Source organism: Phalangium opilio, unplaced genomic scaffold, assembly GCF_054372755.1.
Source record: "Phalangium opilio isolate 3A_F unplaced genomic scaffold, DU_Popi_V2 ptg000013l_1, whole genome shotgun sequence".
NCBI classification, from domain to species: domain Eukaryota; kingdom Metazoa; phylum Arthropoda; class Arachnida; order Opiliones; family Phalangiidae; genus Phalangium; species Phalangium opilio.
The window spans coordinates 15,205,055-15,232,833 of record NW_028324148.1 but is presented as its reverse complement, the minus strand read 5'-3'; the positions used below and the strand labels follow the sequence as shown (position 1 = coordinate 15,232,833).

Here is a 27,779-nt window from a genome sequence, read left to right as displayed (position 1 = left end):
GGTTATTTTGTTTCAAGCACTGAACGACACCGGTAAATATTTAATTAGATTTTTAATATCATTTTAAATACGATCGTTTAGTTATTTAATTCATGGTAATTAAACTTTCATTCTGACTAAAGTACATAAAATTAACCTGGTTTTACCTGACAAATAATTTTTTGTTGCGTTCAGTGCAACTGAACAAGAAAACCGATGAGCCTCTTACCAATCTAACACCGGGGATAAAATTAAAAATAATTTAATTCAATTTAAATAACTTAATTAGACAAAAAAAGAGACAAAATTTGATAATAAACAAATTTTATTTTATTATATATAATAATTGGTATTTTACGTGATTTTAACTTTGGTCTTATAATTTTCATTATTACCGGTTACGAAATGATGAGGCCTACATTTCCATAATAATTAATTAATTTGAATTAAATTTATACCTAATTTCTTTAATCAGGGGGGATTGTGTTCACCATTATCCGTCCATTTATCGTTCGGTTGGGGAGGGGGGCCCGAAAACGTTCTACCCGATACGGGACAACGAAAGTTCCTTGCGCAATGAACGTGCGTCACTAAACTGTTTGGATACCACGCGAACACCGGCTCGGTAAACGCCTTGTGACAAACCGTGCATAACCTGACCAAACAAATATAGGCCAATTCAAATTAAGCATAATTTGAAATAATTTGGTCCATTGTTAATTTTGGATTATTTTTATAAGTTTCCCTAACATTTAGGCCTACTTTCGTAAGTTGTCCGAACATTTAGGCCTACTTTCATAAGTTGTCCGAACATTTAGGCCTACTTTCATAAGTTGTCCGAACATTTAGGCCTACTTTCGTAAGTTGTCCGAACATTTAGGCCTACTTTCATAAGTTGTCCGAACATTTAGGCCTACTTTCATAAGTTGTCCGAACATTTAGGCCTACTTTCATAAGTTTTCCGAACATTTAGGCCTACTTTCATAAGTTTTCCGAACATTTAGGCCTACTTTCATAAGTTGTCCGAACATTTAGGCCTACTTTCATAAGTTTTCCGAACATTTAGGCCTACTTTCATAAGTTTTCCGAACATTTAGGCCTACTTTCATAAGTTTTCCGAACATTTAGGCCTACTTTCATAAGTTTTCTGAACATTTAGGCCTACTTTCATAAGTTGTCTGAACATTTAGACCTATTTTACAAATCCCCGAACAATTAGGCCTATTTTTACAAACCCCGAACATTTAGGCCTATTTTTACAGGCCTATTTTTACAAACCCCGAACATTTAGGCCTATTTTTACAAACCCCGAATATTTACGCCTATTTTTACAAACCCCGAACATTCAGGCCTATTTTTGAAACCCCCGAAGATTTAGTCCTATTTTTACAAGTCCCCCGAACATTTACGCCTATTTTTGTAAGTTTTTAAATAACTTCTACTGCTTTAGGCCTATTTATAAATTCCCCCGAGCATTTTCCCTAACTAGTCATTAACAACCCCGAATATAAAAGTATTATGACGAAACGCGTTCATTGCGTCATGACCTACCTATCTTCGGTGAGGCTGACAATCCCGGATGAGTAATGAAATTTCTGAAACTGAAATTGAATGGTTTTTTGTCGGGCGAGCGCTTGTTCAACGTGCGACGTTCTGTAGCGATGCGTGTTCAGTCTTAACGATCTGTGCAGAAACTTGTCCAGTACATTAACGGACCAATCAGAGGGCAACAGTTGGAGTACTTTCGCCGTGTCAAACTCGACTACGTCGCTGTTAAGGAGTTTGATCGCCGGTTCTAAAAGAACCTCCCTGGAATGGCTACTGCGCGACAAATAACAAGAATGCTCTTCATTCGCGATGAAAATGGATCAATTTTATTCGCGATAAACTGTTAATTGCGATGGAACTCAGATAATTCGCGATTAAAATTTTAGTTTTAGCGACGTGACACGACTGAATCGCAATTTTCCACGAATTACTCGCGCTGCAAAAGGACTTATTCGAGAAGCAAGTCAAGAAACTCCAGTTATTCGCGGCGTTAAACTTTACTCTCAATGTAAAACGACTTATTCGCGATGAAAAACGACTTATTCGCGATGTAAAACGACTTATTCGTGATGTAAAACGACTTATTCGCGATGTAAAACGACTTATTCGCGATGAAAAAGGATTTAGTCGCGATGTAAAAGGACTTATTCGGGATGTAAAAGGACTTATTCGGGATGTAAAAGGACTTATTCGCGATGAAAACGGACTTATTCGCGATGAAAAAGGGTTTATTCGCGATGAAAAAGGGTTTATTCGCGACGAAAAAGGATTTATTCGCGATGAAAAAGGATTTATTCGCGATGAAAAAGGGTTTATCCGCGACGAAAAAGGGTTTATTCGCGATGAAAAAGGGTTTATTCGCGACGAAAAAGGATTTATTCGCGATGAAAAAGGGTTTATTCGCGACGAAAAAGGATTTATTCGCGGCGAAAAAGGATTTATTCGCGATGAAAAAGGGTTTATTCGCGACGAAAAAGGACTTATTCGCGATGGAAAAGGACTTATTCGCGATGAAAAACAGCTCATTCATGATGTAAAAGGACTTTTTCCGCGAAGAAAAGGACTTATTCGCGATGAAAAAGGCCTTATTCGCGATGGAAAAGGACTTATTCGCGATGAAAAACAGCTCATTCATGATGTAAAAGGACTTTTTCCGCGAAGAAAAGGACTTATTCACGATGAAAAAGGCCTTATTCGCGATATAAAAGGACTTATTCGCGATATAAAAGGACTTATTCGCGATGAAAAAGGACTTATCGGCGATGTAAAACGACTCAATCGCAAATTAATAAAAAAACTGTTGATGCAAAATGACCTACTCGCATTACTTACACTTAATAAAGCACGACAAAACCAAAATGCCATATCTTAAGTGGTACTTACTCTAAAGTGGGATCGAGGTAAACTCCGAGGAGAGTATGAAACAACTTCTGTTTATACTTGATCTCGCGTCCGGCAGAATTCTCGGCGCAATACGTTTCGGCCGATGCGTAATCATTCAACTTATGGACCAAAATACGCAAAGCTTTATCGTGATCCTCCAACTACAAAAGACAAAAGAAAAACCTCAAAAAGAACCCAAAAAACCCGGTCAAAATAAAACCAAATCTTCCACCAAAAAGACAATTGAAAAAGGTCCGAGGCTGCTATTATAATTATTACCTTTCCATACAAAATGGCGGACTCAAAATCCAACTTGTGTTCGGAGACCTTTCCCAAGATCAGCTGTATTCGATAATTTTTGGAGAATTTCAAGAAGCGTTGCAAATGCTGTCTACCACAAATCGCCGAACAATTAATCTCGGAACAATTAGCTCGTTTTTCAATAAAACAAAATGGCGGCGAGGTATTACCTGGCGGTTTTCATTTTGCTCGAGTCTAATTGAGTTTCTTTCGAAAGCGCTTTCACTTTGTCTAAATATAATACGGCTAAATGTGTATGGAATTTTTCCTTCTGCAAAATTAAATTGAAGTTTTTTAGGTTTTTTTAAGTTTTATTATTTTAACGGCGGTTCAAGAATTTCAAGGTTTTTACCTTGAATTTTCGTTCATAAATTAAATTTTCGAGTAATTTTAATACAGCTAGGTTGTATCTTTGGAGGAAATTGACTACAGATTCGGCTTTTAATCCTTGTTCCGGATTTGATGCCGTTTCGTAAATATCACCGCGATCCGTAAATATCTATAACATTCCACGTAATGTTTGGAAATATATCAAATACTTCAAATTATTCTTGCGAAACTATACGAAGTTAAGGCAAATCTCGGCAACTACAATTACTTCGCGATATGACACAATTTGTAACACGTATTACTGGCGACGATGTTTTGTTGCAACACGACTTATTCGCGATGTAATTCGACTTATTCGCATTGCATCACGACTTATTCGCATCGAAACACGACATTCCCAATGTAAAACGACTTATTCGCGTTACAATACAACTTATTCGAATTGCAACACGACTTATTCGAATTGCAACACGACTTATTCGAATTGCAACACGACTTATTCGAATTGCAACAAGACTTATTCGAATTGCAACACGACTTATTCGAATTGCAACACGACTTATTCGAATTGCAACACGACTTATTCGCATTAAATACAACTTATTCGCATTACAACACGAATTATTCGCATTCAATACAACTTATTCGCATTACAACACGAATTATTCGCATTACAACACGAATTATTCGCATTACAACACGAATTATTCGCATTACAACACGAATTATTCGCATTACAACACGAATTATTCGCATTACAACACGAATTATTCGCATTACAACACGAATTATTCGCATTACAACACGAATTATTCGCATTACAACACGAATTATTCGCATTACAACACGATTTATTCGCATTACAACACGAATTATTCGCATTACAACACGATTTATTCGCATTACAACACGACTTTTTCGCATTACAACACGACTTTTTCGCATTACAACACGACTTTTTCGCATTACAACACGACTTTTTCGCATTACAACACGACTTTTTCGCATTACAACACGACTTTTTCGCATTACAACACGACTTTTTCGCATTACAACACAACTTATTCGCATTACAAGACAACTTATTCGCATTACAAGGCAACTTATTCGGATTACAAAACGACTTATTTGCAATGTAATATGTATTACTCGCGATACAAAATAAATTTATTCGCTATGCAAAATTATTTGCGAAGCAATGCAACTTATAACACGAATTACTCGCGATGCGAATACTTTACGCGACTTATTCACGACGCAACGCGACTTATCCAAGTTGAACTACATCATTATATAAAAGCTTCACCTACCTTTACACCTTGTTCTTCATCCAGATCCAAAACCACCTCGGAGTATTTCCATAATAAATTATAATCATTTAAACTAAAACCAATTAAACGATTTAAACCAATCAAAATTAAATTAAACTAAATTAAACTCGTAGTGATTTCTCTCCCTTACTTTGTAAGGAATGTAATTAGGAATGCAATTCCAGGGAAAAACTCGTCTTGAAGAGCGCCCGTTAATAATCTGATGACGAATTAAACGTCGATCGTTAATTCAATTAAATTAACTTAAATATAACGGTCGGGGAATTAATAATAATAATAATAATTACTTATTCCATAGCTGTAAGGCCTTCTCAGTTTCCCCCCGTTTTTGGCAACAAATTGCTAAAGCGTGATATTGCTTATTTTGCAGCAATATCGACTCAGTCTCTTTAACGTCGCAAGTCGCTTTCAATACAAAATCGAATAACGAATTCGAATGATTCTCGGCGTACAAATTCAAAAGCGCCGTGTCTAAATCCTAATGTTAATTATTTAATAGTTAATTCTAATTCATTTAAAGTTAATTAAAGTCTCGTGAAACAAAACCGAGTTCAGGTATTTAGATAGAGGCGAATAAACTTAGGAAACCACTGATATTTCCAGGTTCACTATGTTGTACGAACCATGGAATACTGGTCATTAGAGACTTCAAAATTACCTCTTAAGCCTGGTTCCCACTTGGCGAAAAAAAGCACGCGAAATGTGTATTCGCCGGCTGAAACTTCTTGACGATTATTTATTCGCCAGAGCCGGCGTTCCCATTTAGCGCGAAATTTGATGAGATCGCGCGCGAGATTTTCTTTCACGTTAAGCCTAATTATTTTCTTGCGAATTAAAAATGGAAAACCTAAACAAAATAAATAATGAAAATGGCCTTTGTTTAAATTTAACGTTTCAAAAATGTCTTTCGGGAAATGAGAGGTGACCACGAGTTTCTTCAGGTAAAGAAATATTGAATTATCAGAACTTTAATTTAGATTCTATCAATGTAGTTTTCACTTATATATTGTAACCGATGTTCCCCGATTGTGTATTTGTGTTTTGCTAAAACATAAAACAGTAGTAGGCTTAAAATAAAACTTAAGTGATCGACAGATAATTCTAATCAAAAGAGAGGAGGCATTACAAAATTCTGAATCTGGGTTTTGATTGGTTGCTTTTAGGGCGAATTTGTTTCCCCTTTTCGTCTCGACTAAAAAAATAGAACAAGTCGCTCAGTTCCGCGAATACGATTTTTTGCCGGCGAATATCAAAAATTCGCTCAATTTTATCGCGCTGATCATTTCGCGTTGAAGTTTCGCCCTATTTTCGCCAAGTGGGAACCAGGCTTAAAACTCCGAAATCGGACCAAAATTGACCAAGTTACGAAGGAATTTCGGGCAAAACCGGGGATGTTTAGTATTGCATTGAATAAAGCTCAATATTAGGTTCAAAACGAGCCCAAAAACGACGAAATCGGACAAAGATTAAGGAAGTTAAGAAGGAATTTCGGAGAAAGGGGCGTGGCTTTTAAATTTGTAGCGAATAAATCATAATATTTGCTTCAAAATTAGCCCAAAAACATCAAAATCGGACAAAAAGTAACGAAGTTACGAAGGAATTTCAGGGAAAAGGGGCGCGGGTTTTTTAATTTGTAGCGAATAAATCATAATATTTGCTTCAAAATGAGCCCAAAAACGACTAAATCGGACAAAGATTAAGGAAGTTACGGACAAATTTCGGAGAAAGGGGCGTGGGTTTTATAATTTGTAGCGAATAAATCATAATATTTGCTTCAAAATGAGCCCAAACGAAGTAATTTTGAACATTGTTTAGATTTGTATCGTATAAATCTTTAAAATGCACCCAAAATCGTCGAAATCGGTCAAAAATTGACGAATATACGAATGAATTTCGGGGGAAATCACGCAAATATTCGGATCAGCATCGATCGCACCTTAACTTTATTGTTATTATTTCACGAGACTTTGAATGCAATGAAGAGAACTGAACTAACTATTCTGCGTTCCATATCAGTGACGTTATTCCTTATATCCTCCAAATACATGAGAAGGAAATCTTTGAATTTCTTCAAATCACTTTCGTCCTGACAGAGTTCGTTAACGTTCGGTATTTCGTGCAAAGGTGGCTGGCACCTGACGAACGTCGATTTCGTCGATAACAGATTGCTATAAAGACTGATTAACTCTCGAACGTCGAGTTGTCCATTTAGAAACAACTCCCGAGCTTGACTAAATTCAAATTGCGATAGTTTGATGAAACCGCATCGTTGTTGAATTGTTCGAAATATCTAAAACAAGCGGTGCAAAAATCATTTCGCAATACTCCGTGTGCTTTACAATAACACCCTACAACTCGCTAAGTCTATAAAGTGGCTGATTTTTTCGCGTGTACAACAACCCCACTAACTAACTAACCAACTGGTTATCAATCAATAACTCCCGATGTTTTTACAAAACCACACGACAACACCCTACAACTCGCTAAGGCTATACAGTGACAGTGTTTCTTTTCCGTGTGCATGACGGTCCCACTAACTAACTAACTAACTGGGTATCAATCCATAACTCCGATGTTATTACAAAACCACACGACAACACCCTACAACTCGCTAAGGCTATACAGTGACAGTGTTTCTTTTATTCGTGTGCATGACGGCCCCACTAACTAACTAACTGGGTATCAATCCATAACTCCGTTGTTATTACATAACCACACGACAACACCCTACAACTCACCAAGGCTAAACAGTGACAGAACTCGCCAAGGCTAAACAGTGACAGTGTTTTTTCGTGTGTACGATGGCCCCACTAACTAACTAACTAACTAACTGGGTATCAGCGCATAACTCCGTTGTTATTACAAAACCACACGACAACACCCTACAACTCGCCAAGGCTAAACAGTGACAGTGTTTTTTCGTGTGCACGATTGCCCCACTAACTAACTAACTAACTAACTAACTGGTTATCAGCGCATAACTCCGTTGTTATAACATAACCACACGGAGTAAAAATAGCTTAACTAAATTAATAGTTTGATAAAACCGCATCGTTGCTGAATTTTTCAAAATATCTAAATCAAGGGGAACAAAAATCATTTTGCAATAATCCGAGTGGCTGTTTTTCGCGTGCACCACGGTCCCACTAACTAACCAACAAACTAACTGGGTATCAGCCCATAACTCCGTTGTTATTACATAACCACACGGAGTTAAAATGGAACATGGGAATTTTCTAAACCCCCGCTTATGGAATCAGATCGCGTTGGGGTCACCCGTCCCCACACGCGCTTGGTCAACGACGATTGTTTAACACTTACCTGTTTGAATTGTTCTTCCGGCATGGCACCCCTATTGGAATATCTGGCCAACTCCAGGGCTTCCTCAACCTTTTTGTCAGATAGAAGTCCGTCAACTTGTCTTTGCCACGGAACGGGTACGAGGGCGCAGATAATATCGGGAGACGAAACTAGAATCCTTCCGTCGAAGTTCCCTAATTGCGATCCGCCAAAGAAGGCGATCTTTTGTTTCACCTTTTGATCGACGATGCTGTAGACGGACAGAAAGTCGTTTGATAACGCTAGGATGTACGGGTGGCTGTAGGCGACCGAAATGACTTCCGATTCGCTACTCCAAGGCATCGGGGGACGCTCCGATATTCCCGCGCTAGTGACGAAGATTCCCAAAGCGCCCGGACCGTTTAGAAGAAACTCCTCTTTGGTTATGCGTCGGATAAACGGGACAGATGACGAACTATCGTAATCGCAAAGGTCTTGCAAGTTTCCCGTGTCGCAGTCCATTACCGCGTAATGTTGGCTCATGGCGATGCAAATGAATTTACCATCCATGGCCTGATTCAGGGTTAAATTTAAATTTAATCGCGATTGATTGGGTTGTAATTGATTTGGATGGCAGGGTTGCCAAAATTTCAAATTTTGGCCTATTTTTAAATTTCATAGCATTTCCTCCACGTTTTTGTCCTATTTTTGTAGTCCGGGACATTTCCTCAACATTTTTGTCCTACTTTTGTAGTCCGGGACATTTCCTCAACATTTTTGTCCTATTTTTGTAGTCCGGGACATTTCCTCAACATTTTTGTCCTATTTTTGTAGTCCGGGACATTTCCTCAACATTTTTGGCCTATTTTTGTAGTCCGGGACATTTCCTCAACATTTTTGTCCTATTTTTGTAGTCCGGGACATTTCCTCAACATTTTTGTCCTATTTTTGTAGTCCGGGACATTTCCTCAACATTTTTGTCCTATTTTTGTAGTCCGGGACATTTCCTCAACATTTTTGGCCTATTTTTGTAGTCCGGGACATTTCCTCAACATTTTTGGCCTATTTTTGTAGTCTGGGACATTTCCTCAACATTTTTGTCCTACTTTTGTAGTCCGGGACATTTCCTCAACATTTTTGTCCTATTTTTGTAGTCCGGGACATTTCCTCAACATTTTTGGCCTATTTTTGTAGTCTGGGACATTTCCTCAACATTTTTGGCCTATTTTTGTAGTCTGGGACATTTCCTCAACATTTTTGTCCTACTTTTGTAGTCCGGGACATTTCCTCAACATTTTTGGCCTATTTTTGTAGTCCGGGACATTTCCTCAACATTTTTGGCCTATTTTTGTAGTCCGGGACATTTCCTCAACATTTTTGTCCTACTTTTGTAGTCCGGGACATTTCCTCAACATTTTTGTCCTATTTTTGTAGTCCGGGACATTTCCTCAACATTTTTGTCCTATTTTTGTAGTCCGGGACATTTCCTCAACATTTTTGGCCTATTTTTGTAGTCCGGAACATTTCCTCAACATTTTTGTCCTATTTTTGTAGTCCGGGACATTTCCTCAACATTTTTGTCCTATTTTTGTAGTCCGGGACATTTCCTCAACATTTTTGGCCTATTTTTGTAGTCCGGAACATTTCCTCAACATTTTTGGCCTATTTTTGTAGTCCGGGACATTTCCTCAACATTTTTGTCCTACTTTTGTAGTCCGGGACATTTCCTCAACATTTTTGTCCTATTTTTGTAGTCCGGGACATTTCCTCAACATTTTTGTCCTATTTTTGTAGTCCGGGACATTTCCTCAACATTTTTGGCCTATTTTTGTAGTCCGGGACATTTCCTCAACATTTTTGGCCTATTTTTGTAGTCTGGGACATTTCCTCAACATTTTTGTCCTACTTTTGTAGTCCGGGACATTTCCTCAACATTTTTGGCCTATTTTTGTAGTCCGGGACATTTCCTCAACATTTTTGGCCTATTTTTGTAGTCCGGGACATTTCCTCAACATTTTTGTCCTACTTTTGTAGTCCGGGACATTTCCTCAACATTTTTGTCCTATTTTTGTAGTCCGGGACATTTCCTCAACATTTTTGTCCTATTTTTGTAGTCCGGGACATTTCCTCAACATTTTTGGCCTATTTTTGTAGTCCGGGACATTTCCTCAACATTTTTGTCCTATTTTTGTAGTCCGGGACATTTCCTCAACATTTTTGTCCTATTTTTGTAGTCCGGGACATTTCCTCAACATTTTTGTCCTATTTTTGTAGTCCGGGACATTTCCTCAACATTTTTGGCCTATTTTTGTAGTCCGGGACATTTCCTCAACATTTTTGGCCTATTTTTGTAGTCTGGGACATTTCCTCAACATTTTTGTCCTACTTTTGTAGTCCGGGACATTTCCTCAACATTTTTGTCCTATTTTTGTAGTCCGGGACATTTCCTCAACATTTTTGGCCTATTTTTGTAGTCTGGGACATTTCCTCAACATTTTTGGCCTATTTTTGTAGTCTGGGACATTTCCTCAACATTTTTGTCCTACTTTTGTAGTCCGGGACATTTCCTCAACATTTTTGGCCTATTTTTGTAGTCCGGGACATTTCCTCAACATTTTTGGCCTATTTTTGTAGTCCGGGACATTTCCTCAACATTTTTGTCCTACTTTTGTAGTCCGGGACATTTCCTCAACATTTTTGTCCTATTTTTGTAGTCCGGGACATTTCCTCAACATTTTTGTCCTATTTTTGTAGTCCGGGACATTTCCTCAACATTTTTGGCCTATTTTTGTAGTCCGGAACATTTCCTCAACATTTTTGTCCTATTTTTGTAGTCCGGGACATTTCCTCAACATTTTTGGCCTATTTTTGTAGTCTGGGACATTTCCTCAACATTTTTGTCCTATTTTTGTAGTCCGGGACATTTCCTCAACATTTTTGGCCTATTTTTGTAGTCCGGGACATTTCCTCAACATTTTTGTCCTATTTTTGTAGTCCGGGACATTTCCTCAACATTTTTGGCCTATTTTTAATTCCAGGCCACTTCCTATCCTATTTTTAATTACCAGGGCCCCAGCCGAATTTCGAAGATATTTATAGGAATTATAGATATTTTTTGATGAAAATATAGGATTTTATAGGACGGTTTTCCAGAATTATAGGATTATATAGGACACTAAAATATTAATTTTTATTTTTTTAAAGAACCAGTACCGCAAACAGGGGCCGGGTAGTTAAGCAAAATGTTCAAAAACATACCCCCCTCCATAGGAATAGCATTACACCAAACTTTGGAGGCTCATAACTCAGGTTCTACTAGAGATAGGGGGATGTCCTTCGAGTATGTTATAGTCCAATTTATCCCCCATCTAACCATGCCAAAAACATACGGCTACGACAAACAGGGGCCGAGTAATTAACCGAAACGTAAACATACCCCCCTCCATAGGAATAGCATTAGACCCAACTTTGGAGGCTCGTAACTCTGGTTCTATTAGAGATAGGGTGATGTCCTTTGAGTATGTTATAGTCCAATTTGTCCCCCATCCAACCATACTAAAGACTTAGGGCTACGACAAACAGGGGCCGAGTAATTAATCGAAATGTTCAAAAACACCCCTTCCATAGGAATAGCGTTACACCCAACTTTGGAGGCTCGTAACTCTGGTTCTACAAGAGATACGGGGATGTCCTTTGAGTATGTTATAGTCCTATTTGCCCCCCATCCAAGCGTACTAAAAACCTAGGGCTACGACAAACAGGGGCCGAGTAATTAAGTAAAACGTAAACAAACATGTCCCCTCCATAGGAAAAGCATTACACTAAACTTTGCAGGCTCATAACTCTGGTTCTACTTGAGATATGCTATAGTCCTATTTGCCCCCCATATACCGAGCTATTTTTAACAAGTTAGCTACAATACTAAGGAAACCATCCCCATTTTATGATATCTTTTTTAGACCCGAGTCCTGGTTTAACCGATGGGTTGCTTAAAATTCACGTAAATTTCAAAATTATAGGATTTTTTACCGATTTTAGCCAAAATTCTAGGATTTTATAGGACAGTTTTTAAAATATAGGATTTTATAGGAATTATAGAACCTCTGGGGGCCCTGAATTACGGAATATTTCCTTGACCTATGTTGGACTATTTTTAAATTACCCTAAATTTACGGGAACCTTTTGGCCTATTTTTAAATTACCGGACATTTCCTTCGCGTTTTTTTGGCCTATTTTTAAATTACCGGACATTTCCTTCGCGTTTTTTGGCCTATTTTTAAATTACCGGACATTTCCTTCGCGTTTTTTTGGCCTATTTTTAAATTACCGGACATTTCCTTCGCGTTTTTTTGGCCTATTTTTAAATTACCGGACATTTCCTTCGCGTTTTTTTGGCCTATTTTTAAATTACCGGACATTTCCTTCGCGTTTTTTGGCCTATTTTTAAATTCCAGGACATTTCCTTCGCGTTTTTTGGCCTATTTTTAAATTACCGGACATTTCCTTCGCGTTTTTTGGCCTATTTTTAAATTACCGGACATTTCCTTCGCGTTTTTTTGGCCTATTTTTAAATTACCGGACATTTCCTTCGCGTTTTTTGGCCTATTTTTAAATTACCGGACATTTCCTTCGCGTTTTTTTGGCCTATTTTTAAATTACCGGACATTTCCTTCGCGTTTTTTGGCCTATTTTTAAATTCCAGGACATTTCCTTCGCGTTTTTTGGCCTATTTTTAAATTACCGGACATTTCCTTCGCGTTTTTTGGCCTATTTTTAAATTACCTTACATTTCCTATGCGTTTTTTGGCCTATTTTTAAATTACCTTACATTTCCTTCGCGTTTTTTCCCCTATTTTTAAATTCCAAGATATTTCCTTCACGTTTTTGGCCTATTTTTAAATTACCGGACCCTTAACCTTTTTGACCTATTTTTAAACTACCAGACACTTCCCAAATTCTCCCTGACCTATAGCACATAACCCAGAACCCAATGACATCAATAAAAACTCACCATGGCCAAGGGACTTTCAGGAATTGGGAATTCCCTGTTCATTTGAATCTTGTCCTCCGTTAAGATACACAAATGGATCTTGTTTTTACGCGCAATGCAAACCTTTAAACAAACAAAGAAACAAACAAAACGCATCAAGATTTTTAAGCAACTCAAAAACCAAACTCCGTTAATATTAATTATTGTTGTAATTAGTCCCCTAGCTGTTACAATGCGTAATTAGTAATTACCTGCACTGTGAATGGATTATTATCGGAGGGATTTTCATTGAGGCAGAATGAGGAAATACCGCGAAGTTTCGATAAGGAAGGCATCACTTGTAGGTTGTACATGTCCAACACAATCAAAATGTTATCGCAAAGACACACTAAACGATTCAAGGCTGACACCGCCTTCAACTGCGCCACAGGTTTCTTCACCTGGATTGGAAAACAGTTAAATAGATGTTTTATAGTTTAAAAGACGTGTTAATAGATCGGTAGGCGTGTTTATAGATCGGTAGGCGTGTTTATAGATCGGTAGGCGTGTTTATAGATCGGTAGGCGTGTTTATAGATCGGTAGGCGTGTTTATAGATCGGTAGACGTGTTTATAGATCGGTGGACGTGTTTATAGATCGGCAGGCGTGTTTATAGATCAGTAGACGTGTTAATAGATCAGTAGACGTGTTAATAGATCGGTAGACTGTTAATAGATCGGTAGAAGTGCTTATAGCTCGGTAGGCGTGTTTAGAGTTAGGTAGGCGTGTTTATAGATCGGTAGGCGTGTCTATAGATCGGTAGGCGTGTCTATAGATCGGTAGGCGTGTCTATAGTTCGGTAGGCGTGTCTATAGTTCGGTAGGCGTGTCTATAGTTCGGTAGACGCGTCTATAGTTCGGTAGACGCGTCTATAGTTCGGTAGACGCGTCTATAGTTCGGTAGACGCGTCTATAGTTCGGTAGACGCGTCTATAGTTCGGTAGACGCGTCTATAGTTCGGTAGACGCGTCTATAGATCGGTAGACACGTCTATAGATCGGTAGACGCGTTTATAGTTCGGTAGACGCGTTTATAGTTCGGTACACGCGTTTCTATAGGTCGGTAGGCGTGTCTATAGATCGGTAGACGCGTTTATAGTTCGGTAGACGCGTCTATAGTTCGGTAGACGCGTCTATAGTTCGGTAGACGCGTCTATAGTTCGGTAGACGCGTCTATAGTTCGGTAGACGCGTCTATAGTTCGGTAGACGCGTCTATAGTTCGGTAGACGCGTCTATAGATCGGTAGACACGTCTATAGATCGGTAGACGCGTTTATAGTTCGGTAGACGCGTTTATAGTTCGGTACACGCGTTTCTATAGGTCGGTAGGCGTGTCTATAGATCGGTAGACGCGTTTATAGTTCGGTAGGCGTGTTTATAGTTCGGTAGGCGTGTTTATAGTTCGGTAGGCGTGTTTATAGTTCGGTAGGCGTGTTTATAGTTCGGTAGGCGTGTTTATAGTTCGATGGGCGTGTTTATAGTTCGATGGGCGTGTTTTTAGTTTGGTAGGCGTGTTTATAGTTCGGTAGGCGTGTTCATAGGATAATAGACGTTTTATAGTTCAGTGGACGTTTTATAGATTAGCACACGTTTTATAGTTTAGCACACGTTTTATAGTTTAGCACACATTTATATAGTTTATTAGACATATGGCTCAAGAAAGACTTACATTGTGTATCAGCGTTCCTTTTTCTTTTTGACTGGTGATAACAATGCAATCCGCATCGACGACTAATTTTTCGTCCAACACGTAACGAATTACATAACTAAAATAATCAAAATTTAATTTTTTGTAAATAACAATCATAAATATTATATTATCTTACCTGTCTGACGTTCCGATGTATAAATGTCTCCCGCAGCATTCTAAAGCTTCAATCTGTAACGATATCACAAAAATTACGTGTAATAGGCCAAAAACTTTAAATTATTAATTTTAACGATAACCTTACAAGTGTGTGTACTTGGGCTTGGTTTACTCCGACGGTAACCTTTTCGATAACTGGTAGCAAATCAAAGGCTTTTAACGTCATCAGAGCTCGCGATTAACTTTGTAGAGTTGATCACAAAGACGTAAATTGATTAATTACGATGTTAAATTGCGTTTGAACATGGCTTCGTTAGGTTGAAATTGAGGCTAATGATAGATATAAACCAATACGATCAATTTTAGCCTCAAAATACTAATTTAGGGAATGAATTTTACGTGGAAACACATTTAAATAGACGTAATTTCAATTATTTATTGAAATAAGTCATGAATTCATAAGAAAATGAACCATATTTACTATTGACATTTGACGTACAGCGCTGTTATTTGACGTATTTTAATATATATATTTATAAGTAATAGTTAAGCCTAATTGATATTAAACTATTATACCTAAATTTTTAAAATAATACGCCTTAATTATTCAACTATTTTAATTATAGCTAATTAATATTGTACTCTGGAAGTTCAATGAACAGAGCAGGGGAGTTTTCCGGCTGACAGTATGCCGACATGAAACTAGGAGTAATAATAATACGTGACCTGAACTGAACTGATTGCGCTGTATGGTATGTCATAGCACACTCAATCACGCAAACTGCATTTTCTTAATTTCTTCGCTTTAGGCCTATTTATAAAAATAAAAACACAATTTTTCGTTGTTTTTTACTTAATTTTTTTTTTGGGAGTTTTCCGGCGGTGACAGTAAAAATCCCGACATGAAACTAGAACTACGAGTTGAACTGAACTGATAACGCTGTGTATAGGATATCATAGCGCACTCAATCACGCAAACTCCATTTTCTTAATTTCTTCGCTTTAGGCCTATTTATAAAAATGAAAACACAATTCTCTTGTTGTTTTTTATTTAATTTTTTTACGTAACAAAAATTTATTTTAAAAGATTACAATTTTAGGAACAATAAGTTGTTTTACAAAATGCGAGTACAAAATTTATTGGTTTTACAAGAAAATATGAGAATGTTCCGTTTGTTGTACTGTTTGTTTGTTTGTTTATTTATATTTGTAACAAGATGGCCCCGGCCAGATTACACTTTTGCGCGCCCTCTAGTGACTAGAATTAGTATTACTATATTCATTGACCCCGACTGTTTCGTTTTCTTATATCTTTTACTACTTGAAATTCCAGAGGAAATTCCTTATCCCTAAAGGTGAATCGAATGGTTGCTACGCCAATGACTTCTAAGACTGAGTCATTATAGCAATGGAGTTGAGTTGTGTCCTTTTCAAGTTGCTTGTGTGTGTCTGGTAAGGAATCATAGAGTTTCTTACTTAAGACATTACAAGTCGATCCACAATCCAGCTGAAATTTAACTTTTGTAGTAGTTCTTCTTTCGCTGCTAGGGATATGTAGGACGGTATAATATTTGTTTCCACTCGTAGCTGGTCCAATGGCATAACAAGAGGTGTCTGAGTCTGGCAAATCCTCTTGCTGATATGTATCGACCACATGTACTTGTTTACGATTCTGTTTACGAGAATTGTGTAGTCTCGGCGTTGACTGAGTTGTGTCCGATTTACAGCAACGTGCAAAATGGTTTGTTTGTTGACAGTTACTGCAAGTTTTACCAAACGCGGGACATGCTTGTCTATCTTGAATATGCATGCCTCCGCAATAAGAACAATTGTTTTTGAGCAGTGGTGGTTTTTTCTTCGCTTTTGGTTTGCCTGTATGCTTCGAGGTTTTCTGTACAAGATGTACATTAAGTGGTTCTCCAGGAACCTCACCCAGATTCTTGACTTGAGTACTAGTCAGTTCATTGGTTCGACACATGTCGAGTGCTTTAGCCAATGTAAGTTTCGGTTTGTTTAAGAGTTGAGGACGAAATTTAGTGTCTTGCATTCCAAGGACGAGACGATCACGTATGAATTCTTCGACATGGGCGGCAGCATAACCACAAGTTTTAGCGAGTTTCTTTAGGCGCTGTACGTACTGGTCTATCGATTCAGATGATAGCTGCGATGCGGTGTTAAAGATGTACCGTTCATAGATTTCATTTTTTAGAGGTTCAAAATGTTTTTCTAGTTCAGTTTGTATTAGAGCCACTGTTGCAGACTGGGCTGGCGTTAAAGAAAGATCCTGGTAAATTTGAAAGCAAGGTGTTCCCATTACCGTTAAAAACGTAGCCTTCTGAATGTCTGCAGACTGTGTAGAAAGTCCAGTAGCCTTTTCGTAGTTGTCCCATTGTGCTTTAAATAACTTCCAGTTCGCAAACACATCCCCTTCCAGAGAAACAGCGGAAGGCGGAGGAATATGAGCAACGGGAGGCGACGACATCGGGGAGACGTATACCCGAGGCGTAAAAACAAAGAACTACGTAGTACGGAGACGATAGTTAAGCCTCGGCGCGGAGAAAACTCAAACTGAGGGAAGACGCGAAGGGTAACGAAGCAAAAAGAAAAAGATTGAGCGGGAGAACAGGTCCACTCACTTCTGGCACCATGTTTCGTTTTGTTATATAATTTACTAACGAATGTTCGATCTAATTAATAAAGACAAATGCTTCGCTAAGTCATACTAGTAACTGTAACAAGATAACAACAGTTCTGTCTTTAATACTTTCTTTACAAGGATACACTCTATTACAAGGATTTATATATTAGGCGAGAATGATACATGCATAAGCGGGAGATTCAAATACGAAACACCGACAAATTTATAATTTTCAGGTTTTTTTCCATTGTTTATAAAATAGCATTCCGATTATGAATAAAACCAATCTAGTAAGAATTTGGTTTACAGTTTAATTAAATAAGTAATTAACTGTAGTGTTCAAGTCTTGGTGGATTAATTAGGCTAGATATACTAATCAATATCCAAGATTTATTCTACCATATGATTATGGTCATTCGTTACATTGGGTGGCAAGGATGCCGCTTGAGTGCGGATAAAGAAGCGAGGAGTGTTCTCTCCTATACGCGATGTACGAGGTTACCTCCCATTTTTAAAATGTGAGTAGTTTTTGGTAATCGCCATCTAATGAGCGAATTCTGTACTTTGATTTTATTCCGTATTTTAAAAATGGCCGCGGACAACAACAATCTTTATGACACAGAGTTAACCCTTTGTCAGGTCCCGAATGAAGTTTGCAAACCCATGATCTCCACTCCCTTAAATCCCTATCACTACTTTTACAGCCAAGAACGGAACATGTTCTACCCCAGCTTGCCATTTTTACTTTTCAAAACTTACTAATTACCAATGAGAATTAAAAAATATGTTCAAATCATCGGATTCACCGAGCCAAAGGATTTCAGACGAAGGTTTTGAACTTCCTGCTTTTGAACGCTAGATGGCTTTAAACACCGACGTTTAAAGAGACAAAAATACCGAATTTTACGCTTTACTTCGACGCTAGATGGCGGTATCAAAAACTACTAAGACGCAATGGCAGCCCCCCTTGAATTTGCCTGGTAAACAGACAATTTGCCATATGTCTAATCAGCGCCACTAGCGGATGGTCTGAAAACTACTCCCATAGAGTCTAGGTATATTTAAGCGGGTTTGCAGAATTTCCGCCAGGTGGCTCGAACGCCGCGCCATCTGTCGGAAATTCTGCAAACCCGCTTAAATATACCTAGTCTCTATGGGAGTAGTTTTCAGACCATCCGCTAGTGGCGCTGATTAGACATATGGCCAATTAGAAAATGGGGGTTACAATCAATCGATATCTGAGGATGGGGCGCCATCTAGGTTGTGTTTGGAATAGGCGGGAATTACGAATATAGCAATACTCTCCCGTGAGATTAAAACCCAGTGACTGTATGAGTCTTAAGATAATGTGAGGGTTTAACAATAAAATTCGAAGATCATTGGCAACTTGTAATATTGCGCTATGCATTTGTAACAGTTTGGTTGAGCTTAATGAGGTAGATTGTAATTCAGATTTAACTTTGTTTAAGTCACTATTTTATACTGTCCTTTATGAGGTTATTGTTATTGTGGTGAAAAGTTTGTTTAAAGTCATTATTTATACTGTCCTTTATGAGGTTATTGTTATTATGGTGAAAAGTTTGTTTAAACTCATTATTTATACTGTCCTTCATGAGGTTATTGTTATTATGGTGAAAACTTGGTTTAGCTGCTGTCTCATAGGTTGAGCCTTTCAGGCGCTCGTCTGTTTCGGAGTGGGTTGCGGCGAATTGGTGTTGCGGATGTGGTGGTGGTCCTTGGGACCAGTGACCCTCGCATTAATTATTATTTTACCGGTCCCACTATAAATTAAATTTCTAAAATGGTGAGAATAAAAAGCACGTAAAGACACAAAAGTAAAGAAGCTGGAAATTCTAATTGAATTTGAATTTTTTACTGTAGGAAAAAGTAGCATATAACAATCCATAACAGTTAACTTTTATTTCTTATCACAATTTTTCAACTAGTTGCCACTAAATATCAATCAACATGTCTAATGATATTTGAAGTTCTTAATCCTTTTCTGAACTAGCCTTATTCCTTATTGCATTTTCCATAAATTCAGCGGCAATATCTTCTCTCGCTATCAGTAAGCCAGATCAAAATCTTGTAATGTGACCATGCACTACTGAGAAATACGATTACTGACAACTAGTACTGGCTATGGTCTAGACTGTCGACTACAAGAGACTCATTCTAGAGTATAGACGCTAGACAAGATCAATAGTCAATAGAATACAAAACTTTTGTAGGGAAGTTGTAGCCAAGGAGTACTAACTACCTAGGAGTAGAATTGGTAGAAAATGAGTTGAGATAGAAAAATTCTAAAAAGGAACCCCGAATTTATAAACTGGTCCCACCGTCTATTTTTTCCAAAAACCCTAATTAATAAAGTGCTCCCTGATACCACTGACCCCAACTTTTGGAATAAATAAACTGGTCCGAGCAATTAATAAACTGGTTTGGGACTTGTAAACCTGTCTTATTTCCTACCCTGTAGTGACGAGCCCATGATGTAAACAATAAAGATGGCCGCGAGCTACGAGGTTTAAGCCTCGGTCTTTAGTGTATCGGGACGGGGAGTCGGGGACTCGGGGTCCGAGTAAAATTGTCCATGCCCATGCCTTTTAATAATTATCTTAATGTTCTTTTTATTGATGATTGTTTATGCCTATTAATATTTATCTTAATGTTCTTTTTATTGATGATTGTTTATGCCTATTAATAATTATCTTAATGTTCTTTTTATTGATGAGCTTAAGTTGTAAATTTTTAATTCGATACTTTCAAAGTAACGTTAATTAAACCTTCAATACCTTGATTTAAATTTTCATTTATAATCCTTATTTAATTTAAGGATGATGTCAGTTTGTAAGTCTCGTTAATTTAATTCCCCCTTTCCCACAGAGAGGGTCTGAAAATTTAAATCACTTGGCAGAGACTGGAGATCTTCAACATTCAGTGACAGACTCTGAATCTCAATGGGCATTTAAAAAACTGTATAAATTTAAATTGAAATTCCAAATTATAATTAAATACTTTTTGTTTGATATGTTGATATTAACGTAATCAATCCTTGAATACTCTATTGGTACTATCAACACCATCGTTAAATTTATTACTTAAATAATATAATTTTTTTTAAATATAATAATCAAATTAGCGACTTATAATTAGTTAACTTTAAATGAGTATGTTTCACTGATTAAAATTACATTTCTAAAAATTGTTAGGTTGATAGCACTTTCATGTTTCATGTAGAAATTTCATATTTCCGTGGATGGAGAGATGAACACGTTGATTCCGTTTGTCGTTGATTGAAATTAGATTCATTTTGATCATAAATTTCATTTTATATTTTGAGTTGTTGATTTTATGAGATTGTTGATTTTATTTTTATAATTATCACTTACGTAACTGTTATTAGTAGATGAACCCAGCGAGAGCGGAAACTGCCAAAATGATTAGTTAATTTTGCAAAGAATCTGCAATTTAATTCTGCAAAAATCTACCTATTATTTTATGTCAGTTCCGTTAAGTGATCATTTAATTTTAAACTTGCCAAACAAATAGTGAGCAATGGTACCTCCGTCCCAAACTAGTTATAGTTTTAAAACGCTGACTCGAGTTTCATTTTGTTAATACATTTAATTTTATTAGTAAATCAACCTGCCTAACTTTTAAGCAGACGAGTCTTAAAAAACGATATCATTGGTGAAATTAGAAAACTCTCTCTGCTTAGCGCGCCTTCTGTCGGGGAGAACCTTAATTTCTTTTTTGATTAATATGATAATATTAATTGTAATGTTTAAGTTCCCAAGTAGAAATCTAATCTTGCCTAGGATTAAAAAGATATATAATAATTATAAATTGCAAAAAAAAATTGCAAGCAACTGTCTCTCCTCCTCTAGCGCGATACAATATATATTCGACAGCATCCAGTGGCGGGCGTCGGGGAGGTGGGGGGTCCATACAGTTGCACAGTTCTCTCTCTCTCGTCTCCCGCTAAACCCACGCAGTAAGTGCGGGCGTCGGGGAGATGGGGGGGGGGGTCCATATCCTAACTCTCTCTTTCTTCTCTTCAGTATAATTTATCTCGCTTTATATTACAAGCAAGCGTGGCTTCGTGGTAGAGCGCGCGGCCGGGCGTCTTCACTGACGTCTCGTATGGATTGGGATATCGCGGGTTCGAGGCCCGGCGCCGACGGGAAAATAATTTCAATTGAAATTAAATACGTTACGCCACCTATGAGGTGTAACGTGAACTACGGATGAATTTCGAGTCGAAAATTCGCGGGAAATTTGAAATTCAAAAAGTTTATTTATGAAGAATCTTATTATGCGGTTACACCAAATCCAGCCAGCCGACCAGCCAACAGAGGTCGGAACAATACTTTCGAGCTCTAAAGAGCGCAAAAGTAAAAAACGGCAGTATTGTAATGTTTATTCAAAATATGAATAATTTGAGCTAGGAAGTTTGGCACTTCATGGAATTGTTCAAAATAAAAAAAAAAGAAAAACTGTTGAATTTTGAGTTTAAAATTAATTAGAGTAAAATGTGCTTAAAAATTTCTTTTTTTTAACTTTTTTTTTAACCTTTCAACTTTATTTCGCCAATTTTAAAATTTTAACGCAGATCCTAACTTCCTAAATGAATACATAGTTAAATTTAATTAACTAGAATTTAAAATTTTATCTACATTTTTTCTTTGTAGAATTTTTAAACTGAAAAAAATTTTTTTTTACAATTTTTATTAAACACAAATAACAAACTTTCACAAAATAATTTTGAATTTGACTTAAAATGTCACAAATGTTTTTAATCCATATTTTAAGCATAATAAAATAATAAACAAAAATAGTAATACACTGAATAATGATGAAATTTAATTTAATTTAATTTTAATTAAACCAAATTAAAAAAAATTAAAATACAGTTAATTTTTAATTTTAATTTCAATTTAAGAAGAAAAAAACTTTTAAAGGGAAAATTCAACGCAATATTATTCAATTCTAAATCAACTCCTTAAGCTTAAAAATAGGCTTAAATGATACCATTTAAAAGCAACGATTATTTTTAATTAATTAATTAATTAAATTCAATTAAATATTATAGTTAAGTTAAACAATATCAATTTAAGCCTAAATTTAGGGCTAGGAATTAATATTAAAATTAATAATTATTGCATTAAATTATCCCTTTAAAAAATGTTTTGGTTAAATTAAATTAAGATTTTAAAAATTTATTTTTATTTTTTAAAAATTTGGATAATTAAAATTAAATTAAATTAAAACATTTATAATATAATGTTGAGTAAATATTTTTATAATAATATTTTTTATTAAAGTTTAAATGTAACTTTAAATGTTGAACCCTATTTTCTATGCAGGGTTTAATTTTTAAATTTTAAATTTAAATTTAACCTTAACTTTTTTTTTAAGTTTTTAAATTCACTTTATTCCTGATACACATGCCAAGGCTTAACACGCGATTTTTAATGATAAATCTGTGTCAAAACATCGCGTCGTCCGCTTCAAAGCAGAAAGTTTCAAAACTATAAGCAGACGACGCGTCATTATGACCCACGCGAGCTAAGCCTTGGCACATGCATGATGCATCGGGAATAAGGTAAATTGAAAACCTGCAAGACAAAATTAGAACGTCCTACATTACAAAATAGGCCAAAAAAGAGAAAGTCCTACAAAAATAGGCCAAAATGAGAATATCCTTCAAAATAGGCCAAAATTGTAATGTCCTTCAAAATAGGCCAAATTTGTGGGGGAGAATCAAAGGGTTTAGGGTTTATTCTTCAGTTTCTTGTCCTCTTTCTTCTCCTTCTTAAAAATATTCTTGAATGAGAAACATCCAGGTTTGGTTTTATCGTCAACGGCAGCTTGACCACGATTTTGTATTTCTTGATGAACTATTTTGTAGTCATCTCCCAAGTCAGGGTACAATCGACCCTGAGGAACATTGGGGTCCGCCTCAGTTGGCGGGGGGCAAGATGGAACCGCCCCTCCATTCAGTTGACTCTTCATGTTAAGCAACTCCATTTTACGAGCGTGCTTTTTGCTTTTCAGGTGCTGTTGGTAGCTTTCGGGACCCGAGAAACTTTTCGAGCATGGCTCGCATTTAAGGACGCCATTGTGGTCAACGCTAGCTACGTTTTCATCCAACTAGAAATAAATGTGGACCCCAAAATTTGCATTGAAATTTCTAACCAACTTTTTCAGATATTCCCTCAATATTTCCCGAGATTTCCCCAAAATAGAAATAATGCATCACACACTAAAATCTAATTTCCAGATTTATTAACACTCCCGGATCATTTGGGCTATTTATTTTAAATTAAAACACTCTCTGATCATTTGGGCTATTTTTGAAATTTTTAGACCTTTGAACTATTTTTTAAAATTCCCTCACGTTTTTAATCTATTTTAAAACAATTTTAACGAATCCCCGACCATTTTAATCCCGTTTTAACGATTGTCCGACCATTTTAATCCCGTTTCAATGATTGCCCGACCATTTTAGTCCCGTTTTTATGATTGCCCGACCACTTTAATCCCGTTTCAATGATTGCCCGACCATTTTAGTCCCGTTTTTATGATTGCCCGACCACTTTAATCCCGTTTTAATGATTGCCCGACCATTTTAATCCCGTTTTAATGATTGTCCGACCATTTTAATCCCGTTTTTATGATTGCCCGACCATTTTAGTCCCGTTTTTATGATTGACCGACCATTTTAGTCCCGTTTTTATGATTGCCCGACCATTTTAGTCCCGTTTTAATGATTGCCCGACCATTTTAGTCCCGTTTTAATGATTGCCCGACCATTTTAATCCCGTTTTAATGACTTCCCAACCATTTTAGTCCAGTTTATATGATTCCCCGACCACTTTAGTCCCGTTTTAACGACTCCCTGATCATTAATGTCCAATTTTAACGACTCCCTGATCATTAATGTCCCATTTTAATGTATCCCGATCATTTATGTCCCATTTTAACGACTCCCTGATCATTAATGTCCCATTTTAACGACTCCCTGATCATTAATGTCCCATTTTAACGACTCCCTGATCATTTATGTCCCATTTTAATGTATCCCGATCATTTATGTCCCATTTTAACGTCTCCCTGATCATTTATGTCCCATTTCAATGATTCCCTGATCATTAATTCCCAAGTGTTCCCTGACCTTTTAATAATAATACAACCCTTTATAATAATAATAATAAAAACAAACTTCATGCACATACCTTAATATTGCTCATGATGTTTTGCTTTTTAAGATTCGATAGATGTTTGCTCCCACTCTCGTGTTGTTTCAAAGCCTTTTCTCCTGTCATGGAAACATTGCAAACTTGACAACGTATTTTCCCACTTTCCGCTTCTTCCTCGGGAGTAACGGGAGTGTACATCAACTTCTTTCGCGACTCAACCATTTTCTTCTCATGAGCTTTAGATGACAAGTGTTCGTTAAACGGTTCGGGACCGCTAAACGATTTGCGACAGATATCGCACTCGGCAAATGGACTGTCCGACATCTTGAATTTACTCTGGATTTCAAATATTAACTAAATTAAAACTAAATACGTGACGGAAGAATACGCAATTTTAATCTTGCTACTAAAAGGGGAAATTAGTCTTTTACGAATTAAAGGTTTTAGAGTTTGAATTGGGGGGTTTATAAAGGACTGGTTTCCTGGTTTCATTTCCTTCCTATTTGAAATATAAGCTTTTAAAAAAAACGGCGTTTGTATCGCGTTGCAGTCTTAGAAAGGACTTAAATAGAGGTATTTGGCTTGTTTTAAAAGAGACATCCATAGAAGTGATATATTTCGTTTTGGTGTGTAGGCGGGGGGGGGGGGGCGGGGGTTACCGTTTCCTATGATAAGTTTATAATAAAATAATTACATTGTGTCTAGATCTTTATTCTATATAAAGGGGCTAGATACTTGTATTCAATTTTGAGGACCAATGTTCAAGGATTTAAAATTATTATTTGTTTGAGATTTCCAAAAAAAAAAAATTGTTTTGACTTTCCCCCTGAAGGGCAGACCAATTTGGCCAAGTGCTGTGTAACTTTAATTAACACGATTTTAAGTTAATAACGATTTTTTGGCACAACTAACCAAAAAACTTTACTTTAGCTTAGAAATATCATTTCTTGGAGGTTAATTATATGATAATAAACTATTTTAATCAGTATTTTCATGACCATAAAAACTCGACCAGTTCCTTCTTCCTAGCCACCAAATACCATAAAATATCTAAAAATATAACCTAACCTAACCAAACCCAAAACAAAACCTAACCTATCCAAACCAAACCTAACCTAACCTAACCAAACCCAAAACAAAACCTAACCTATCCAAACCAAACCTAACCTAACCAAACCCAAAACAAAACCTAACCTATCCAAACCAAACCTAACCTATCCAAACCAAACCTAACCTATCCAAACCAAACCTAACCTATCCAAACCAAACCTAACCTAACCTAACCTAACCTAACCAAACCTAACCTATCCAAACCAAACCTAACCTATCCAAACCAAACCTAACCTATCCAAACCAAACCTAACCTATCCAAACCAAACCTAACCTATCCAAACCAAACCTAACCAAACCAAACCAAACATAACCAAACCAAACATAACCAAACCAAACCTAACCAAACCAAACATAACCAAACCAAACATAACCAAACCAAACATAACCAAACCAAACATAACCAAACCAAACATAACCAAACCAAACATAACCAAACCAAACATAACCAAACCAAACATAACCAAACCAAACATAACCAAACCAAACATAACCAAACCAAACATAACCTAACCCAAACATAACCTAACCCAAACCAAACATAACCTAACCCAAACCAAACATAACCTAACCCAAACCAAACCAAACCCAAACCAAACCAAACCTAGCCTAACCAAACCAAACATAACCTAACATAACCTAGCCTATAATATGAAGGGTAAAATATAGAAAAACATGTAAAATACCTTATTATCCTATAATTAACCTTGAATAAATGATATTTATTGAAAAAACTGTATTTTGAATGAAGTTTAGCTTGCCTGTACGTATCTAGTCCAAATAAATAAATAAACTGACAAAGGTTAAAATCACTAATAACGTTTTATAAGCACAAATTTCAAAATACAAATAACTAATTTAACAGAGAGTTTGAATTTAACAGAAAGAAATTGGTAAATTTGAATATAATTTCCGACATCTATCGTTTACTTGATATTTTAGACTCCCTGACCATTTTACAAGTTAAAATTCTTAATTAAACTTAAATAACTATGATATTCTTACCTTAACTCCGAACTTCTGGTGATGAACTTGTCCTTGTGAAGATGGGCTTGGGCCTGTCTGGGCGTAAAAAAACTAACCGTGTTTTCTTTCTGTTCAAAAACTTTACGAACTGAATGTTTTGCAAGTAAGGCACGCGTTTATATAGGCACACGCAACAGTTCAAACTGAAGCTAAACTACAACTGAACTGACACATACAGATAAAATCCACAAAACATCAAGCCAACGCGAAACTGAAAGCAAAACTAAACTGGCTAAAAATTCCCCAGATAAGATGGGTCTAGGCTTCTGTTCTGGCTTAGCTCATAAATGACAGAAACATTCAAAAATGTTCAAGGCTGTGTCACGTGCTCACTGCGCACTCGGATCTGAGGCTACAGAAAGTAACGGAACCGAGGGGGCCGTCATTACTCATCAGAGCCTACGAGATTTGAAATCATTTTCGATTTTGATGATTTCAATGATTTAGGAATGATTCGACTGATTTGCTCATTTGGCGCCGATTTTACGATGAATTCGATACGATTTATGTGATTTGAAGGATTTGGATGATTTGTCGGTGATTTGAATGATTTGCTAGTGATTTGAATGATTTGCTAGTGACTTGAATTATTTTCTAGTGATTTGAATGATTTGCTAGTGATTTTAATGATTTGATGATTTCTTGATTTAACTGCTTTGTATAGTGATTTGACTGATTTACGATTGATTTCAGTGATTTTTATAGTGATTTGAATGATTTACTAGTGATTTGAATGATTTAATAGTGATTTGAATGATTTAATAGTGATTTGAATGATTTAATAGTGATTTTACTGATTTGTGCAGTAATTTGAAC

At 36.6% G+C, this 27,779-nt stretch overlaps 3 protein-coding genes and 1 long non-coding RNA gene across 5 annotated transcripts; all 4 read right to left on the bottom strand.

The window, feature by feature from the left end:
* Positions 1–286: 286 nt before the first annotated feature.
* LOC149709510 (transforming growth factor-beta receptor-associated protein 1 homolog) lies at positions 287–15,698 on the bottom strand. The gene is made up of 17 exons (XM_089864881.1): positions 15,466–15,698; positions 15,130–15,314; positions 15,004–15,056; positions 14,847–14,943; positions 13,392–13,580; positions 13,162–13,263; positions 8,193–8,723; positions 6,868–7,161; positions 5,159–5,349; positions 5,002–5,070; positions 4,851–4,923; positions 3,563–3,709; positions 3,381–3,481; positions 3,190–3,301; positions 2,911–3,071; positions 1,531–1,800; positions 287–634 (listed from the first exon to the last, which is right to left on the bottom strand). The coding sequence occupies exons 2-17, from the start codon at positions 15,208–15,210 to the stop codon at positions 451–453; spliced, it is 2,655 nt and encodes an 884-aa protein (XP_089721007.1). The 5' UTR covers positions 15,211–15,314; positions 15,466–15,698; the 3' UTR covers positions 287–450.
* Positions 15,699–16,263: 565 nt separating this feature from the next.
* LOC149709509 (uncharacterized) lies at positions 16,264–17,632 on the bottom strand. The gene is made up of 2 exons (XM_089864042.1): positions 17,621–17,632; positions 16,264–17,502 (listed from the first exon to the last, which is right to left on the bottom strand). The coding sequence occupies exons 1-2, from the start codon at positions 17,630–17,632 to the stop codon at positions 16,264–16,266; spliced, it is 1,251 nt and encodes a 416-aa protein (XP_089720168.1).
* A 360-nt stretch (positions 17,633–17,992) lies between these two features.
* Positions 17,993–22,013, bottom strand: LOC149709508 (uncharacterized). 2 transcript variants are annotated; one of them, XR_016381378.1, is made up of 3 exons: positions 21,164–22,013; positions 19,499–21,099; positions 17,993–19,418 (listed from the first exon to the last, which is right to left on the bottom strand). It is a non-coding gene; the product is annotated as an uncharacterized LOC149709508 (long non-coding RNA). The 2 variants fall into 2 exon arrangements; XR_016381377.1 differs by having other exon boundaries at positions 17,993–21,099.
* A 355-nt stretch (positions 22,014–22,368) lies between these two features.
* Positions 22,369–27,285, bottom strand: LOC149709507 (uncharacterized). The gene is made up of 3 exons (XM_089864883.1): positions 26,943–27,285; positions 24,864–25,163; positions 22,369–23,778 (listed from the first exon to the last, which is right to left on the bottom strand). Exons 2-3 carry the CDS (start codon positions 25,149–25,151, stop codon positions 23,398–23,400), a joined length of 669 nt encoding a protein of 222 aa, XP_089721009.1. The 5' UTR covers positions 25,152–25,163; positions 26,943–27,285; the 3' UTR covers positions 22,369–23,397.
* Positions 27,286–27,779: the final 494 nt, after the last annotated feature.